A 20,586-nucleotide genomic window follows, 5' to 3' on the forward strand; every position below is an offset into this window, starting at 1 on the left:
TATAAGTTATCAGCCATAACATATAACATGTTTATATATAATACTTAGGTTGCGAATACTAGTGAGAAATGGGTGCACTGGCTGAGAGCCTAACAAGAATGAATTCTCTCTGTATTGCAATTCTGTAATGCTCAAACTATTGTCTTTCCCTACATAAACTATCCACACTTGCACCTAACTGGAAAACTGTTTTAAACCTACATGCATGATGAAAATAATAAAATTTAATCGTATAAAATCACTGCAGAATACAATCTCAGCACATGAAACACATGCTTAAGGGATCAGGGAGTACCTGGCAAGGCCAAAGCCATTAAGTCATATGTACTAATGCAGTAGTAATGCTGTTCTAAGAACCATCTTACCTGGTAGTCAGATGCCTCAAGTCTGGTAAATTTCCTTTAATGTTATGCACACTCAGGTAGAATAAAGGGAAAAGATTCATAAGCAGAGCATAAGAACCACCAATATAAAGAGAAGACACATTTATTAAGATCAAGGGTGAAGACGAAATATGTCAGTGACTTTATGCATGATTTCAAAAGGCATTCAGATACTGACCTATTTCATAAAGTCAATATACATCAACATAACAGACATGTTCCTGCTCAAGGGGTCACATTTTTATACGTACAGTGCCAATTCCATTAAAACTGCACAAAAATGGTTTCAGTATAAATTTGCTAGTATTTTAATAACAGTTTCATAAGGCAAATTAACATAACCTTTGAACAGTTAACCAAAGAAATACAGCAGTGACAGGAAGATCAAAGGCGACAGAGTTAAAAAAGCTAAAAGGAAGACACAAACAAGTAGGTCTCAACAGATTGAGCGAGAGAGACAGGAAGAGTGCAAGAGAGAGAGGCGAGGAGGCACGATGGCAGAGAGGGCACTCCGACAGCGAGGAGAGAAGAACACGGCAAGGTCTCGTCACCGGGCCAACGGGCCCACCACTGTCAACATCATGGCACTCTGTGGTACACACACAAACACACACACGCACACACGGCTGGCCGACGGCCCTCCCAGCTGCCCTATCCGTAACTGTCTGATTAGTTGTGCTAAGCAGCCCCTCCCCTGCCAACCATGGTGCCATCTGCTACCCAACAACATGGCCGCCGACCAGACAAGCACACACACACACACACACACACACACACACACACACACAGCGAGTCTCATACCTGGCACTGCACTGCTGCTGTCACACAGAGACACACACATCAAACTTCACAGACACAGGTGTAGCCCAAAGGTATCAACACATAACATTCACACACAGACGTGCACGCACGCTCGTCTAATTGCACGCTCGCAAACAAGTCAATACAGTTCATGAAACAAGAATACTCCAAACATGTGCGCACGCATACACATGCACACACAAGAATACATGCACACAGTTGCCTTAGAGGTTGAGTGCATTTATGTTCATGGTGACAGTGGTTAGACACTCTTAATGCCAGGTAGAAAGAGCAATGCTGTGCTCTTGTGGTGTGTGTGCGTGTGTGTGTGTGAGTGTGCACTCGCTGGCAGCGCTTGAAGGTTCATTATGGCCCCCGCCTCTCCTGAGCGACTGCAGCCCGCGTGGCGCCCCGGCCCTTTTATTCCGGGCCGTGATTGGACAAGGGCCTCCCGCCGAGTTGGTTTGCAGCAGTTTTGTCGCGCCCAGATTTCACTCGCTGCTCAAAGCGAGCCTCTGGCGGGACGCGGCATCTGCTGCCTCACCTTCCTCATTTACACTTCTCCGCCCTCGCACACACACAGTTCTGTTCACCGCCTTTCCAGACCTTGCTATCACGATGTACAACAGAGGGGAGAAAAAAATAGAACGAGGTAGAGGTACAGAGGGAACGCAGCAGCGTGACGTGTTTAATAGAGTTTGGGGAACTTCATGTATAAGAGTCACAGCGGTTGGTCCGGAGTTTTGTCTGCCTAACCCTCTCGCTCTGTGTCACTTTGCACCCATCTTCTGATTTCAGGGTCACAGAAAGGAGACTGTGGCCTTAAAACACAAAATGTATGCTTCTCTCCTTGCTCGGCCTATATGATTACTTTTGTATTTCCCTCGCTACTAATTTGGTGTATTTAATCATTTCACAAGTGCATGCACGCCTTAAATGTCTCACATGTTTGCATCTCTAATACATCATCTCTTGCGCCCTAACCAGACCTGATCTAGTACCAACTATATTTTAAGTTTTTTGCAAAAAGCAATGCAGTGATGGCATGCATAACATAGGTACAAGAAATACAAGAAAGACTTCAATAAACAACTACACAATCAGAAAATATTAATCAGCCCTTTTCTTTCTATTTGTGAAAATATAAAATTATGGCAAAAGATGGGAAAGATGTTAGTTCATGCAGTACAAAGTCTACCAAATCTTTTCTATTTACTGCAACTATTTGTTGGTTAAAGCAAGGATGCATGGCAGATCAACAATGGTGTCTTCACCTCGCTGTTGGATACGCTCTGAATACATCACATACCTCTACTATTTTACCTGGCAGATTTCATTTCAGAGGAACAGTGAATATGCACCTCTGTCCTGTGTCACATCATCAATAAACACGAGTGTCCCAGTGCCACTGGCAGCCATGCACACCAAACCCATCGCACTGCCTCCGCCGTGTGTTACAGATGATGTGGTATGCTTTGGATCATGAGCTGTTCCACGCCTCCTCCATACTTTTTTCTTGCCATTATTCTGGTAGAAATTGATCTGAAAACTGTGCTGACTTTTATTAGATGTTTTTCCAATCTAGCTTTTCTATTATGAAGACTTGAGTGGCTTGCACCTTGCAGTGAATCCTCTGTATTTACTTTCATGCAGTCTTCTCTTTATGGTAGACTTTAATACGCCTACTTCCTGGAGAGTGTTGTTCACTTGGCTGGGGGTTTCTCTTCACCATGGAAATGATTCTGCGATCATCCACCACTGTTGTCTTCCATGGACGCCCAGGTCTTTTTGTTTTCACCAGTGCTTTCTTTCTTTCACAGGATGTACTAAACTGTAGATTTTGCCACTCCTAATATTGTAGCAATTTCTCTGATGTTTGTTTTCTGTTTTCCCAGTTTAAGAATGGCTTGTTTCACCTGCATGGAAAGCTTCTTTGACCACACGTTGTCTGTTCATAGCAAACTCTCCCACATGCAAGCACCACACTTGAAATCAACTCCAGGCCTTTTATCTGCTTAATTTAAAACAACATAATCAACGAATTGCCCACATGTCCCCATGAAACAGCCTTTGAGTCAGTTGTCCTATTACTTTTGTTCTCTTTAAAACGAAGGGGGCACAGGTTAAGAAGCTGAAACTCCTAAACCCTCCATCCAATTTGAATGTGGACACCCTCAAATGAAAGCTTAGAGTCTACACATTATATCCATGCACATTATATAACTATAATTGTAATATGTTTTATCAAACAAATAAAAAAAAACAAAACAATCTAAACTTGCGTCAGTGTCCCAATATATATGGACCTAACTGTACAAAACTGTTAGTTCTCAATTCCACCTGCATGCTTATCCCTTGACTCGTGGGATAAGCATCATTTTATCATCACTTTGAAGAGGGATGTTTTAACCCAAACCAATTTTTCCAACTAATCCTAATCTAATACTTTTTAAGGGCCTAAACCTCAAAAGCAAATGAAGGAGCAATTTAAAGAGAAGGCAAGACATAGCAGAAGCACAAAGGTCCTAATGGAAGGCAAACTGTGGCCTCCTGGGTCATAAACATTTGACTTACTCCCACTCTTTCAAATAGGACTGTTAGCATGCAATATTGCTGCAGTGGGTGCACTTAGAACAGCTGCCAAAGAACAGATGAGGACATGCTGATCCAAACCCAAAAGACCTTCCTCATCTCACAGCCCCCATTATCCAGTGTCAACCTTTGGAAACTGTGACCCCAAATGCATAAAGATGAACATTTGCTGATAGGATTTTCAACCAGATATTCACAGATAATCATCACTGCAGATTTTCTCATAATGGGTTTATTCAGCCTCCTCGACAAATTTTCTGCCAGGACAATTTAAACTGAAAACTCGTTCTTCAGGTGTTCGTCACATACAGGCACAGATTATATGGACCAGCATGTTCAGATATTTCCTGGCTGAAGACTCCACACTCAGAAGTTTTAGGTGGAAAAACTGAGCGCAAGTAAACTTATTCACAGAAGCAGTTTGAAGCTCCAGGTCCATCTACAGCTCTAAGCAAGCACCCTAATGAACATGGATGCTTGATTTCATGGGGATAACAAAACCGGTGGAAGATCTGGAGCCTCAGACATTCATCTCGGCTCAAACACAATGCAGGCCCACAGGTCTCAACTAACCATGGATACACTAACGCATGCAAACACACATCTCATTCCTATCTGGCATGTGTTGAAATAGAAGTTATGCTGGGCAGTTTTCACTATGGCCTTTGGGATGTGTGATCACAACACGGGGAGAGATGAGGCCGGATGGAGACATGGAAAGAAGAAAAGAAAGAAAGTGAAGAAAGGCAGGAGCAAACAAACAAAACAAACTTAGTAAAGCCCTCTGCTGGGTTGGGGCCGGGACTGGAGAGTGTGTGTGCGCATGTGAGGCGATGTGAACAGAGTGGCGGGGATTAGGACAGATCCTGGGCTGTCCAACTCACAGCTGGCTGATGATCCAATCCTGGAGCACAGCGCAGCGCACCAGCCGCCATGGGACCCCCGGATGCGTGCTTGCATCTGTGTGTGAGCGCGTGTGTTTGCGTCTTTGTGTACAGGCATGTGGGTTAGACTGATGTGAATATCGGCGTGCACATTTGCAAAGATGCCGTTGTACAAACAAATATGTGTGTGAGTGTGTGTGTCCGTATTATATGTATGTGTTTATCAGGAAGGAAGGTAGGGCTATCAGAAATCAAACAGAAGCTGTCTGCGCTTCATGTCCCCCCTGTTTGAAGGCGAGCTGTGATCATTTGCGCCACGAGAGGTGGACCGAATGAAAGAGAGGAGCGAGCAAGTTGCAAAGAGAAAAATCAAAGAGCTGCCTTCGAAGGCTGGCCATAAAATGCCTTCCAGCCTTGCTACCGTGAATCTCACCCTCTCCTCTTACTCTCCAACAACACACACACAAACACAGCAACAAAAACACAGCCCAGTAAAGCTACAAAGACTCTTGGATGGCTCTGTAGTGAACAACAGCAGAGGGCATGACTATGAATGAAATACATGTAGCTCTGCATAACCCCTGAAGGCCCACAGATGGACAGAAAGAGAATGACACAGAGCTAGTGAAAGAGCAGAGAGACAATCGCTTGAGGTTTATTTGTTTCATTTTGGAATGGCAAAAGAAAAAAGTGATGAGAACATGACAAGTAAAAGGGGGGGAAAAAAGAAAAAACAAACATAATGCAGTGCTGAGGAGGGACAAAGGCTTTGACCAAACTTCAACAGGTGTGTACGATGCATGTATGCTACCATCTTTGTATGGATACATTTTTGTGCAGAGCCATTATACTGCTAAGACTTGGTTTTAATGTTTAGTTTAGAACTGGCTCAAGGTTAGGGCTAGAACTGGGGTCAGCATTTAGTTTGAGATTTTAGATGAGATAGAAAGTCATCATATGGAGGATGAGGAAAGTGTTTGTCAATGAGTAACTTCCTAAAAAGCCAGAAATGTATCAAAATTCTTGTGAATGTTTACATTCCAAATTTGATGCTGAAAAATGTTTCATATTTAAGATGTGAGTGAAATATGCCATTCTCTAAAGCAGTTAAATCAACAGAGATCTCATATCCATGTATGGATGTTAAGACTTTCCACGCTCCTAAGAAAACTGCTTTTTGGAAACAGGCCTGCTGGACAGCTTTCTGTGTCCTCAGCAGACTTTCCTTCAGAGTTCAGAGTAATGATTAACCAAATATCAAAAGTGATGAGTTGAAACTGCTTTAAAGTGCATCTCAGACGGACAAACCTTTTGTCTGTACAGTCAATCTGTGTTCAACATTTACTGTCACAACACAACAACTCACGGTGGATTGATACCTCTGTGTTAGGACGACACTACAGGTAAATTGTAACTGCAGAAACATCTGAAAAACTACAATTTAAACTACACCTTAACCTGACATGCACCTCCATGGAACTATAACTAGACGTCACATCGACCCAGCCTGCAGCTATTGTGATTGGCCTATTAGGTACTATGTGTTCCTCCTGTGTGTGTTTCTAGCTATTTTTTCACTGCAGTTTCTGAATGAAGCAGAGAAAGAATAATAATTATCATCTAAACATGAGAAATTACAATCATAGCCTTAATATTAGTACTCACAGATGTGGTCAAACTCTTGAGGGGAGACTGCCAAACTGTTGGGAGTGGGAATGTACAAAAAAGGGGGAAAACTCCCAGGATTTTTGGGTAGCACTGCATTTAAAACACTGAGCTACAACCACAAGATAATAAATACCATGCAGAAGGCCACTTGCATTGGTTACATTGTAGATTCAACAAAGACTTACGGCAGAAGTGGAAATCAACTGTCAGCCAGCTGCTACAAAAAGCACCTTTCAGCTGCTGCCTTATTCACGGGAGAGTCGTCATAGCAGGTAGCTCCACAGGTTTCATTGTGTCTCCTTTCAGCGTCAAACCAGGAATCTTTCAGCTGTCAGAAAAATGTGCAAACCACCGCACTATGGAACCATCCAAGCTTAAAACCAGGGGCGGTTATGGGTATTAATCATTTTTATACTCTTATACTCTTTTGCCTTTAAATGTGACTAAAGGTGTTACTGTGTGCAAAAAATTAAGACTTCTTGTCATCTAAAACTGTTGAAAAAAAAAGAAACAGACATTAAATCTCTATCAGAAGTGGTTTTCACTGCTAATGACCAAAATTGAATCTGAATGGCTACATGCTCAGCCAAGTCAACAGCTGTCAAACATCTAGTATGCAACTGAGGACAGATAAAACTATAAACTCTCTCATGCACATACAGGCGCACACATGGCAGTAAAATGGTTTCGTCCAGTAGCTCCTCTAGTACAGGTCAAAGTCATCATGTAGCCACATTAATATGCATGTCAGTCTCCACAGCTGGCTGCAAAATGCACACACATGTGCACACACGCACACACGCTCATTACATCATCCTTTAAAAAAAACAAAAAAACACAGCAGCCAGTCATGAAACCAGTGTGTAAATGCTGGCCAGCTGACAGACAAACACACTTAAACACAGATCAGAGCCAGAAGCAGCAGTGGACACACACACTTAAACCAGACACACATATACACACTTAGATTGCACAAACTTGCATCCCGCAGCCTCCAGCACCACGGGGCACCGCCGCCACATCTGTGCCCATCTCAAACACCTCGGCTGTGGGCAGCGGGGGTGAGAGAGTGCCCTGAGCGGCTGGCATTGGCTGGCGTGGCCTTGGCGGTGAATGGTGTGGAAGGGAAAAGCAGCCAGAGGATGACAGGAGGGAGAGAGGGAAGAAAAAGACAAGACTGTAGTAAGAAAGAAAAGAAAGAATAATGTCAAAGGGAGGACGACGATAGGATAACGTTACAGGGGAGATTAGTTTCAATTAAAGAGGAGACAGAAAGGCCAGCTAAGGACGAAAGGGCGGGTGGTAGTAAATATGAATCTATGGCCAAATAGGTGGGATGAAATCATAAAGAATATCAGAAGTCTTGATATAGAGACAAAAAAAAGGACAGAATGGTGCAAAAATAGATAGAAAGATAATGGAGGGGTGCCGGTAGTGCCCGTTGTGAGGACGGGTGCAGGGCACTGGCAGGTGGCACTGAGGCCAGGCTGTCCAGTGACCATCCGCCGCACTGTTGTGTGTGTGTGTGTGTGTGTGTGTGTGCGTGTGTGTGTGTGCGCCAGGGACAGAAGAAAGGCTCAGGCGCCATTTTGGCTCTGTTGGAGCTGTTGCTGGGCTGGGCACTGGCCTGGTGGCACAGAGTGGGCAGTGTGTGTGTGTGTGTGTGTTGTGTTGCATTATGTTGTGGCATGCTTAACAGGATTAGAGGTGACCTAGTGAGGTCCAGTTGGTATCGGGACCATGGCACAGCGGCGCGCATGTGTGTTTATGTGTGTGTGGTTTGTATAATAGGATTAGCTGTTACCTGGTGCGGTACAGTTGGTGTGCTGGTCTGAACTGGACTGGACTGGGCTGAGCTGGGCAGGAGCTGGACAGAGGGGAGCACTGTGTGTGTGTGAGTGTGGTGGCATGTATAATAGGATTAGGTACTACCTGGTGAGGTGCAGTTGGCGCTGGGCATTTGCCAGCTGTTCTGCTAGGCTCAGGGCTTCGGCCTGCCATTGGCTCCCGTCCTTTTGGACCGCCTCCAGATGCTGCCGACAGCCAACCAGCTCTGAGCTCAGCCTTTCCACTTCCTGTCCCGCAGAGATGGAAGAAGAGAGGAGGTGAGGAAATCTTTCACAACAACCCACCTCGTGCCCTCAGATGAACAAAACATTAAAGCCTGGTTACAATAACATGTAAAAACTAAGCAGGACAAGAAAAAGACATCAGGTTTGATCGTCTGAACCTCAAAATGGAAATTTATTTCAGTTGGTCAAGCAATATTTTGACATATAAGAGCAATGCATTTTCTAAATAAAGTATAACGTGTATTTTCCCAACACAGAATATCCAGCATTCATTATTTAAATGTAAAGGGACAGTTCACCCAATAATCAATCAGAACCTTTAATGCCATTTATTCATATAGATTGTTTTGGTGCATCTTGTCCAGTTTTTGAGGTATGTAGAAATGTCTGCCTTCTGTAGAAAATAAAGGAGCTAAATGGCATTTGCCTTGTGGTGCTCAAAGCACATGAAATACATTTGAAAGACAAAATATATTTCTAGAAATCATGACACAGTTATCCCAAACTACTACCAATACTTTGAGTCATGACTTCTGTAAAGAGAAGTTAATGCCAATGTCACGGGGCAAGGAAAATGCCATTTAGCTGTATTATATTCAAAAGAAGGTAGTCATTTCTACAGCGGAAAAGTTCACACCAAAACAATCTATATGGCTTGACTAAAGGCTGAAGGAAAAGTATGAAAAATTGATTTTGGAGTGAACTATCCCTTTAACAGTTTGGATAATTGATGCTTGTGCAAATAACTTGAAATAATTTGGAAAATTTGAGTTTCAATATTAATTTTGCTTGCTATGCTCATTGCAGACCCTCAAAAAAATAAAGACTGTTTATGAAATAATCAACTCTACAAAATACTGAGTCAGTAGCTGACTTAAACAAATATCAAATTAATCAAATAAATCCTACCTAATCAATACATCGGCACATACCTGTGCTGCCTTTTCCATCTGTCTGCTGGTCTTGGCATTGAGCTCTCTGAGCTCTCGTTCAGCCTCCTGTTTCTTCAGCGCGGCCTGGCTGAGCTGATATCTCAGATCCACACATACCTATAGATGAATAGTCCTCGTTAAACACAGACGGTCTTTTAATTAACAAGTATAACTTCACATTCAATGCTTCATCATTTATTGATTTTCTTTTTATTATCCTATCATATCCTTACTTTGAAAAGCACCCATCTAAATCATCAGACTGTCTTGTTTCCAGTGTTTTTACACTCGTGTATTTGACTAGAGTTTCACATTTCACCATCCCTGAAAGCACCTACTAATTCAGTCTTTCACCAAAAATATAAAAGCACTGTGATGTTTAATCTCTAATTTTCCCCTAGAAGGATGAAGAAACAAACACAAACACATTTGAAAAGTTCTGAGAACCTCTTTGAATTATTAGAAAGATTTGAATCTAGCTGTTTGTTGTAAACTATCTAAGTTTTATTTTTATAAGATTTGTAAAATAATATGAGGGTTGAATTTTGTGTGAACTCACACACTTTGTTTGTCTTTTTCTGAAGTCTTTTTCAGCTTGTGGATTGCCATGTGTCGAATGAGAGGAGCAGATTGCTGTTCGCTTTTCTTTTGAGTCACTTGGTTTCTTTTTGTTTTTGTTTGTGTTCTTGAATTGTTCAAAATAAATACAAATATTAATGAAAGAAAAATATGCTCTTGCATTTACGTGTTCAAAAACTGAATATAAAGTTGGAATAGATTATCTTTTGCTGCCATCCAGTGGATTTAGAAATTAAATGCATGTGGAGCATGTGGGTCCTTAAAATTAATAGTTCTACGTTTTTAAACAACAACAAAAGAGCTTTTTGCTTTTTCAATCCCATACTTCTACAGATAAAGTTAGACTCATGTTTATTCGAAATGCTCATCATGCCATCAATAAGAAATGAGAACACATACTGACTCAAAGTTTTCTTGCGCAAACAGCATCCTATACCTTTGTGTTTTCTTGTTCCTGGCTGGTAAGTGTGCGGAGAGTGTCCTCCAGCTGACTGGTCAGCGAACTCTTGTCTCTGAGAGCTCTGTCTAGCTGTCCTTCCAACTCAGCGACACGCTGGGAAAGGCCAGACACCTGACAGACAAACACAGTACACCATTTCTGTGGCCATTTCACTGCAGCGTCACTCAGAACTCAAGTAAACTGTCCTGCAAATACAAACACTTGCACGTTATTAATTTTTTTAGGGTATCATTACAAAACATAACAGACATAAACTCTAAGTACAAGAAATATGCAATAGCTACTGCAAAAGCAAATAGCAATGATTCAATTTCCTACTTTTTACTACTTAATGTTTTATTAAAAGAGTATATTTTTATTTGTCTGTTAATATAGTTATTTACAGTATTTTACAGGCAAATGAACGGACTCATTCTTCTCTAATCCACTTCTTCTGTGAATTTCCCAACTCTGCGACTAATAATCATGTACATGAAAAAGAAAGACTAACTATATTCGTCAGCTCCTCTTTTTGTTTGCGGGCCTCTGCTCGGCCTTCCTCTCTGGCCTCAGCCAGTCTCTGCTGCAAACCGTGTGCGTCTCGGTCGAGCTGTTCTCTCTGTCGAGCCAGCTCCCTGGACAACTGCTCGCACTGCACCTCCACCTGCATGTGTACAAAATCAGAAGGGTTAACAGAGTAATAACCAGCTCTACTAGAACAAAGAAAACAAAAAATAATGTTGTGAGTCAACACTGAGGTTGAAGAACATATGAAAGCTGAATATGTCCTTGATTTCAAGTTACTGGCAATGTTCAAGCACCCTCTAGTGGACGTATGATGATAGTGGTATTCCCATAAGCTTGTATATGTATACAGTGTGTGTAGCTTATAAATAGGTAAATCTGAGCATTAAAGAATGCAATGTATTCTAAATATTAACTATATTAAGCAAAGATGGCAGTCAGCTGGAAAGTTTTGTGTGTGCATGTTTCACTGACCCTAGCTTTCTGCAGGTTTGCTTCCTCTGCCATCTCCACAGCCTGTTTGACCTGGAGACAGGCCGACCACTCCCTCTGTTGTGTCTCTTGCTGACTGGTCCTCACAGCACGCAGAGCCACCAGTAACTCATCCCGCTCTCTGAGAAAAATCAGACAAAAAGGAATTAAAAGCAGAATCTGGAAATGTTGAGTTCCTTCCATCATTGTCAGATCGGAATTTTGAGAGGTGGGCGGAGAAAGGATTGATTACAGTCAATCAGCTGTTTGAAAAGAATACTCTTAAAAGTTTTGCCCAGCTAAGGGCTAAATATGCTTTATCCCCAGGGGACCATTATAGATAATTACAGTTAAGGGACTACATTACAAAGCATAAAGATTGGGACAATATTAGAAGAGAACCAATCGGGTTGGAAAACCATTTTATAAAACTGCTTGAAAAGTCGGGTACATTGAAAAACCAAGTGTCTTTGATCTACCAGAAACTGCTGATTGACATGTCTGATAATACCTATCATATAAAACAACAACGGGAAATGGAACTCAATATAATGTTGGATGATGTCACATGGGAGAGTGTCTGCTGTGGCTGCCACAGAGGGGTGGGTAGTCAAATGTGGAAGGAATTTGACTGGAAGGTTAAATTAAGATTTTTTCAAACTCCACTGAAAACCTTTCTATCCAAAAGTAGTGTCAGTGATAAATGTTGGAGAGGGTGTGGGTTTGTGGGGGACCAGACGCATATCTTTTGGGACTGTGTTTACATACAACAGTACTGGATGGATGTTAAGAACATTATACAAAACATTGTCAGTCAACCTCCCAATGGATCCTCTGATCTTTTTGTTGGATATCTTTCCTGATGGTTTCTCCTATGAGCAGCACTTTCTCCTACATCTCCTCATGATTGCAAGAAAAATGATAACAATTCACTGGCTCAAACCAGAAACACCCACAGTTGCCCAGTGGCTTCTGAAAACTAGACATGTCTATACGATGGAACGGATAACAGCTCAACTACAACTAAAAGTGCCAACCTTTGAGAAAAAATGGAGACCAATTATAAAATATCTTGAAAGGACACTCAAGCCTTAACATTGTTACATCTGTGCTTAGGTATTGGTATGTATGTATGTATATGTATATGTGTATATATGTTTTTCCTTTTAAATTAAGTTTTTGAATAACCCTCACCATTATATACTGCAGATTTGGTCTCAGGTCATGTTGTTGATGTGAATTGCCTTGTTATTTTTGGCAATAAAAGTTCAAAAGAAAAAAAAAAAAGCAGAATCTGGATGGTACACTTAACTAATTCTAAACTAATGCTATGGTTTACACAGTCAGTATGCTGCTGCTAACTTGTGAGTGATTCTGCAGGAAGCATTTGTTACCACTGACTTTGTGAGCCTGTCAATAGCCTGGACATGCAGGTTTGTGTGAGTCCCAGCCAACACAGCTTCATGCTGTGCACACTTCAGGCACAATCCTGCCACACGAGGAGCTCCATCAGCCTTCAGTGCATCTGCGGCCTGCTTCTCCCTGTGTCTCAGGCGAAGCTTCACCTCCTCGCACTCCTTCTGACTGACTGACAGATCCTTTCTGAAGATATGAGAGAGGGAAAAGTGTTCTAAAAAGAATTAAAGATAACTGATTTTTACAGACTTTGCTAGGGATAAAAATGACTAAGGTTTCAAAACGGAGGGGATCAGGGATAGAAGATGGCCTTGGTATAAAAATGTAGGTAAGCTATGACTTATTTTGACCAGCTTATGAGAAATGGACTTTTTAAATTTTTCTCCAGTGAATTACCAGAAGACAGATAAAAAAATTCAGGTCGGAAATTGATGTTTCTGTGACACCATTGACAGCAAATAGTAGTTTGGCTAGTGAAACTATATGTTGATGCTCAAAGTTAGTTATTAAAAAACTCATGCTGAACAAAAACGTTTTGTGTTTTGCACTGTGACACTGAGTGGGTGTCCACTTGATCTGGTTGCAGTTTTAAATAGAGCATAAATGTCTTTCTCAGCCCTGAACGTTTTATGCTGAGCTCAAAAATGCTAGAAGATAATAACTTGGAAAAAGGAGCATTTTGTTTTTAAACCAACTCCTCTGCACTTTTAACTTGGAAAATATTTAGTACAAAATAAACATTTTTTCCAGGGTGTCATTAAAAATACTAAAGTGACTAAACAAAAAACAATCTGCAGACTCTGGGGGCGTCAAGTGGGAGGAACTGACCTTTTCTTCAAGGAATGACCCAGATGAGTTTCTGCTCGTTTGATGCCGCAAAGAACTAACCTGAGAGAGATGACCTGCGCCTCCAAGCTTTCCATCTGGGCCTGGTAGATCACCTTCAGTTTTTCCTGATGAGCACAAACATCTGAATCTAACTTTGGAACACAGTATATAACTGGATGCAATTAAATACATTGCAGCAGCTTCCTATATAAATGTACTAAAAAACAGAATTAATGTTTCTACTGTTAAAGTTTTATTGGAGGAAATTAGCAAAAGACAAATCTTAAAATACAATCTGGGACCGTTGTGCATTATTGTGACGCATAAAATCTGATGAACACTGAGGTAAAAGAGAACCGAACGGCAACCAGTAGAGACTCATCTTTCCTACCAGCTCATTTTTCCATGTGTTGTGTTCTTCTTTCTGTTGCACACTGTGGTCTCTAACGGAGGCTATGTGGCTGTTGTCGATGACTTCGTTCATCTGAGGAAAAAAATTGGAACGGGTGACCAAATCTTTAATTTGAAAGATGCTTTTATGATGCTTAAATTCAGTCTGTTGAACTATAAAAACTTGGCTACATTAACTTTATATTCTAGTGTCTCTCTACTGAAAGTGTCCAGAGAAAAATGACTAATGCAACAGTCACAATATAATAGGAAAACAGCGTTTGGAGACCATAGCATGACTACGATTAATGCAAAGGGCTTGCAATCTCATTGCATCCTCAAAGCCTGAGTTGCTGTTGTCAAAGCTGGAGTGTCAAAGCAGCAAAGAAATGACCGTCCTATTTTTATTTAAGTGCGACTGAGCCATAAGGCAACCTCAGAGTCTTTTTTATTCCACACATTATATGTTTGTACTATACGTGCCTTCATTGTTACATGCATTACCGGTTTCACGATCACAAAAATCAAACCAATGATTTTCACACGCGCACAAATTACCGTGGAGTTTCGGATCGTGTAATCTTTTAAGGATTCATCCACAGCTTTGGCTTTCAGTTCTGAACGCAACTTCTCATTTTCCACCACCACTACTCCGATCCGTTGTTTCATTCCCTGCAGCTCCTCCTGAAGTCACACAAACAGAGAAACTGATTAACATCCATTCAAATGAGCACACTGGTAATGAAGGACACACACACACACACACACACACACACACACACACACACACACACGTACATTTGTGCACACAGACCTTACAGAATTTAACCTCAGCTTCCAGATGTTGGATGTATTCTGACTTGTGAAATACAGGAACCAAATCCTGAAAGGCAGGTAAACTGGACATCCCCTCCTGCCATGCAAAAGGGAAAGAAGAATAAAAAATAAAAGCCAAAACACAGAAGAGTGGCAAGTGAAGTCAGTTTTAATTTCATTTTATTTCAGTTTAGCTTTCATTTGTTTTCAAAGTGGCTTTGCACATTTCACTTTTAGCACATTTTTTTAATTTTACTTTTTTATTATTAGAAAGTGAGTCATATTTGTCTGTGACAAATTTTAACAAACTTACAGGGCTTCCTGTCCTGATGCTTGCTAGAATGACAAAGACTAAAACTAAGGGCCTTCCCTGTTTATTTTTATTTTATTTCACTTAGTTTTCAAACCTAGTTTTAGTTTTTTCTTTAATTTTAGTGAACTACAAAAACCATGGTACATTCAAGTCTGGAGAATGGTTCCTAATCTGAGTATTAGTTCTGTAACAGGCCTTCGTCAGATCTAACGCATTTAAATGTTAAACCATGCAAAACTGCTAATTCTACCTTGGATGGAGACTGTTTCTTGGAAGGGGAGACAGGTGTGGGAATTTCTCTGCCCTGCTTCAGCAGAAGGCTCTTCAGCTGATTAACTACAAAAGACATAAAAAATAAGTATGTACACAAACACATAAACACTTTATTTAAACTTTGTGTAAAAAGACTGTGAGAGGGGAAATCTCACGATACCCCACTATAAGGGCTGAGTTTTATCAGGTAACCGAATCACAACTAATCAGAAACATTTCATCACTTGTCCAAGTAACTTCTTCTGTCTCAGCTGACTGCACATTTCCCAGCCTTATAAGCAGTACAAGTGCATAATTTAGCACCATTGCGGTTAGTTTTAGAGCAAACACCATCCCAATGGACACAGCAGCCAGGGAAGCAAAAGAACGTCATATCAAAGAGCTCCTTATTAAAATGTGGTTATCCCAGGTTGGTTAGTCAAAGCTGGGAAAAATGCTATGAGCGATCCAGGAGAGAAGAAGGACAACTGCTGCCTAAGGAAACAATCTGATCTCTTATGTTTCGGGAGTATCAGAAAAGCTGAGATGCATTTTTCTTTTTTCAAAACACCATGTCTCTGTGGTTTCCAACACCAAAAGACAATCCGTCAAAAAGTGGTTCACCTCAGTGATTGGGTGCTCCAGCACAGACACAGGAATACAGTATATGCAGCTGCTAAGACGACTGCAGTAAATTATACATTATCAGAGAACCCAAACAACCACTGGCAGACGGGACAACACAGAATATTCAGTTTGTCAAGCCAAGACTCTGCATGTAATTATACCTACAGGTACTGCCCAATCTTTCAATGTTGAGGAAGTTTGCATCCCGGGCTGGGAGGAACATTTGGTTATGTAAAAAGAGAGGTGACCATTTTTTAACACTGGAGGGGGCCTGAGAGTAGATCTTTCACAATCTTGCAATGCTATGATTTTAGCCACTCCTCACTGATCAGTGTTCATGACAGTTGGCATATTAACAGTCACGGGACTGAGCTCATTGCACATTGTTAGTCAGCTGCGCCAATTTCCGTCATTATGCAACTATACTGTTTATAAGGTTGAGAAAGCCTGCAGTCAGCAGAAAAAGTTACTTGAGTGGTGTAAGGTTTCTTGGAATGAAATGCTTGCAAGTGAACAGAATAAACTTTCTAGGTATTCAATCAGTCACCTGCTTCACTCTGTGACTTTTGGTTCCATGCAGCCTTGTCCTCTTCGGCCATGCTTGTAAAATGGTCTTCATCACCACCTCTGACCTTCTCCACCTCATCTCCATCAGGGTCCAGCTGCAGCAGAGCACTGCTCAGATGCTGGATGCTTTGGTTGGCCCGCTCTGAATTCAGCATACACAGATGCCAGTGTAACACAGTATATCATTTATTTGATGAAATGCACAGACAACTAAAGAAGTCATGTCTATACAGCAAACAAATACACCACTAGTGTTGTGTTTACGAAGGTAAGCACGTGGCACTTGCACAAAAACTAAGCTGTAAAATCTCAATTTCACCCATTTATTTTAGCCAATCAGTAGCCAAATAATGCAAAGCTTTTATTTTTCCTAGGGCAGGCATCCTAAAATGAAAGCTTTAGAGCAGTGGTGCCAATCATTAGGCCCGGGGTCCAGAATCGGCCCAGCAAAGGCTCCAAACTGGCCCACTAAATGGCTTTGGAAAGGAGAAGGAGAACAGAAATCTGGGACTTTTAATTGTATTTTCACAAGTTTTCATACTGATAAAGACATCCTCCATGGTCATTCATACTACACCAAAGTAATTAAAATTCAGATTTCTGCAATTTTACACATTTACTTCTTATACTTTCAGCCCAAAGAGTCATGCTAACAAATCTCGGGAATTAAATATGTAGTTAAACTTCTGTACACTGACAGCAAGGGCAGTTTCCCTGGTCAAGTTCACATGAGATCATAATGTCTCCTTTTTAGCTGCACTTTGAGCGCCAGGATTCAGAATCTGAAGCTTCATTTTACGGTCAGCTTGTGTTTTCTTTTGGTTTAAGATTGCATTGACACTTATGTTCTGTGAAGTGTCCTCATCTGCTGCCCCAGCAGCAACAGGTGGCTGTCATGTGCCTTTCACCTGTACTTTTCCACCAATAATAGTTATTTTCGGTAACATACCTCTAGAGATAATGCTCTATTGGGCTCTGGCGGCATAAATTTAAGACACCAAGTCGGTTTCATCTTACTATGAGCTAACTAACCATCCAACGACGCTCTCTTGAGCTGCCCATTCAAACAGGTTAGCAAACGTAGCACGACAAAACATTAACATACGTCTCAGCTCCTTCTGCATGGAGCTCGGGTGCTCTGCTTCATCTTCATCCGAGTCTGTCGGTTTCATGGATGTTTAATGGTCGTTAAATCGCACTGTTAACTAAGAAAATATGCTAGGCTACGTACAACAACCAAAACAACAACCATCACATCGAGCACGACGTAACGGTCGTCAAATCCCAATGGAGGTGTGCTTAGTTCATTAACCAGTATCTCACGAGAACAGTTCCCTTTATGTAGTGAATTTTAGATTGTACGTCACCGCCCCTGCGAGAAATCACATCAGCTTGTACCCTAAAAGCAAAACGAGGCAACCATTAGCTTACGGGTCAGGCTTCCGTAAACACACGTAGCTGATGGGAATTGTAGTTGTTTTTTGTAGTCATGATACAAATGCTAAACGTTTTTTTTTGTTTGTTTTTTTAAATTCCCTAAACCCAGTTGTGAGATTACAGAAATGTTTTAATCGACGCCAGTAGGCAACACTTAATGTTAAACTACCTTTCTTGGTATTTATAAACACCAAATACAAGTAATACTCCATATTTTAAAGTAGTATACGTTTATTTCTTATTGTCCATTCATGTATTTTCTCAGTAATTATAGGGAGTTTTGTTTTAAATGGTTTGGTATTTTTATAGCACTTTCTTACTAGAAGCCTCATTCACACACATATTCATATAAGTTTCTTTTTTTTCTCTACCTAAGGACTTTTAACACAACATTGACACACTCGCAATTTAGTGGATGCACCAGGGGTAACTTAGGGTTCACTATCTTGCCCAAGATACTGAATATGTAGACTGGAGGCCGAGACTCAAACCAGTTCACACATGATATTCCAGTTGACAGACGACCAACTCTATCTCCTGAACCACAGCTGCCTCAGTTATGCAAACATTTTAGAGCTGCAAGAATCCCTTATTGCTCTTTTAGAAAGAGATATAAACGTGACTAAGTATATGTTGTGATGTTAAGACAACTCCCTTGTTAGATGTGAGAAAATAAAACATTTAATCATCTCTGTGGGGGAAATTACTGCTGCAGTGGAGACTATGATGTAGATGAAAATATAAACAACCAAAATAGTTAAATGCAGTTTATTTTGTTCAGATAAAATCACCTTAGGGAAAGTTAAGAGACCTGAAACTACAAGGTTAATGACCTGCTGCATGGTGTTTTGCTGTGATCTGTAGCCCATCGGTTTCACTTCTCTTATCATTGCCATCTAGACAGTCCAGTGACGCACTGTTGAGCACTCCTACAAGCATACACATACTTACACACAATGATAGGATTAGTGATAAAGATTAACAACTGTGAGATCGCTTGTTGGATTACTCGGAATTACTTTTATAATACAGGACATTGGGTTATGAAACTGTGGAAATTTCACAGATGTACATCTGTAACACTTTTACTTCCTATATTAAAATAAGTAGCTTATGAAGGACTCTAATATAACTGTAAACCAAAATAAGATCATTTTTAGATATCCTTTACTGCATTTGTCATGTATGAGGTAATTGGGGGTGAAATGTAACACAGCTATATTCACATTAAGCATTTTAATAACAGGAAATGTAAATACAGCACATGTATGTGGTTGTTTTAAATTTTTACTGGTAATCAAAACTTACTTGAATATTTACAGTAACATGTTTAAGTCTGTTCACGAATGACAGTCATGAGATGTGGCTGAAAGCACAGAGGAAATCTGAATGAGCAAATCTAGCTTTCAGTTAGAAACATTTATTTTAAGCTACCATTAATCAGGCTGGTTAGGACAAAACACATTTATATGAAGGACAATTCTGATACTAACACTTCTCTGTATATACTGTGAATTTTACACCTGTGATATTTTATCGGTAACTTATTAATTTACTTTTAAAGACCATACATAGTTAACAAATGAATGAGCAAACACTTTAAGTGTTCCCCTATCTGTGTTTTTTTTTTTCAGCTTATGAATGCCAAATAAACAGGGTTAGATCATACTTCATGTGGCATGTACAAACTGTACTTTATATACTACTTGAATTATAATTTTAATGGTTTATATGAAGAGCCTGAGAATGGTATTAATAATCAGTCAAACACGCTGTGCTCTGCGTAGTTCACCTCACTCTATAACCCAAATCTGAATCCCGCCTCAATTTCCAGGAATTTTACAATACTTGAGAGTTTTAAATGGGCCAAAAAAAAAAAAAAACTTAGTTGGTGGGTGTTTATGTGATACTGTTCGGGTGAATGGGCGTGCCTTTTGTTCGCTACTGTTACGAAAGGGTCAGACAAAGGTAACCATGGATACACCCTCTTCCTATTGCACAACAGCAGATAACTTCCTGTCGAATGAGCTTCAGCTGTACTTTTGAGTTTTGCGACATGTCAGTTTTCAAAAGAAGAGGCAGTGAGTCAGATTCATTCATGAACAGACATTGTGCAGCGATCTTGGTTTGACATTTTCATTCATACTTTATTAATGACAGCTTAAACATAGAGTTTGGGCAGCTGTTTTTTTCCTGTGTAAATCAGGGCTTTTTGGAGTCTTGTGAAATACCACAAACGTCAAGATGAAAACTTTTCTTGTATAATCCTTGTGGTTACATATTTGAGAGTTTGATATTTGCATGATAAAGAGGCTACAACTATAAGGTCACTAAACTTCCAAGTGCACCAAAGCTCCTCTTTCACTGCCTTTTTAAGGAAGTTCTGGTAATGACTTACCTTTTTCACTACCGCACAGAGTGCTACTGTAACCATTTCATTCCACTATCTATATCTGACAGTTGTAGTTACAAGTTACTTGCTTTCTTATAGATTAATCTATCCACTGGTGTTTAAAAAAGTACAAATTTGAATGCTAGTCTATTTTAGCACTGTGGGTTTTATACACATAGCCAGTGACGTAGCAGTGGTTTTC

General features: G+C 40.6%; 1 protein-coding gene across 2 annotated transcripts in view; it reads right to left on the bottom strand.

The window, feature by feature from the left end:
* The window catches only part of sdccag8 (SHH signaling and ciliogenesis regulator sdccag8), a 54,003-nt gene extending 36,068 nt beyond the window's left edge, over positions 1 to 17,935 (bottom strand). The window contains exons 1-13 of one of the 2 annotated variants that reach the window (XM_031746768.2): positions 17,661 to 17,933; positions 16,536 to 16,697; positions 15,360 to 15,445; positions 14,795 to 14,893; positions 14,539 to 14,664; positions 13,982 to 14,074; positions 13,651 to 13,715; positions 12,748 to 12,948; positions 11,350 to 11,488; positions 10,862 to 11,014; positions 10,348 to 10,482; positions 9,333 to 9,449; positions 8,261 to 8,403 (exon numbers count right to left, since the gene is read on the bottom strand). In XM_031746768.2, coding sequence (XP_031602628.1) covers positions 8,261 to 8,403; positions 9,333 to 9,449; positions 10,348 to 10,482; positions 10,862 to 11,014; positions 11,350 to 11,488; positions 12,748 to 12,948; positions 13,651 to 13,715; positions 13,982 to 14,074; positions 14,539 to 14,664; positions 14,795 to 14,893; positions 15,360 to 15,445; positions 16,536 to 16,697; positions 17,661 to 17,727 — 1,586 coding nt within the window. In that variant the 5' untranslated portion in view covers positions 17,728 to 17,933. Of the gene's footprint in view, positions 1 to 8,260; positions 8,404 to 9,332; positions 9,450 to 10,347; positions 10,483 to 10,861; positions 11,015 to 11,349; positions 11,489 to 12,747; positions 12,949 to 13,650; positions 13,716 to 13,981; positions 14,075 to 14,538; positions 14,665 to 14,794; positions 14,894 to 15,359; positions 15,446 to 16,535; positions 16,698 to 17,660 lie in introns of both variants that reach the window. The other variant, XM_039621684.1, reaches the window with a different exon arrangement.
* Between the last annotated feature and the right edge of the window lie 2,651 nt (positions 17,936 to 20,586).

The sequence above is a fragment of the Oreochromis aureus genome, linkage group 13 (assembly GCF_013358895.1).
Source record: "Oreochromis aureus strain Israel breed Guangdong linkage group 13, ZZ_aureus, whole genome shotgun sequence".
Taxonomy (NCBI): Eukaryota; Metazoa; Chordata; class Actinopteri; order Cichliformes; family Cichlidae; genus Oreochromis; species Oreochromis aureus.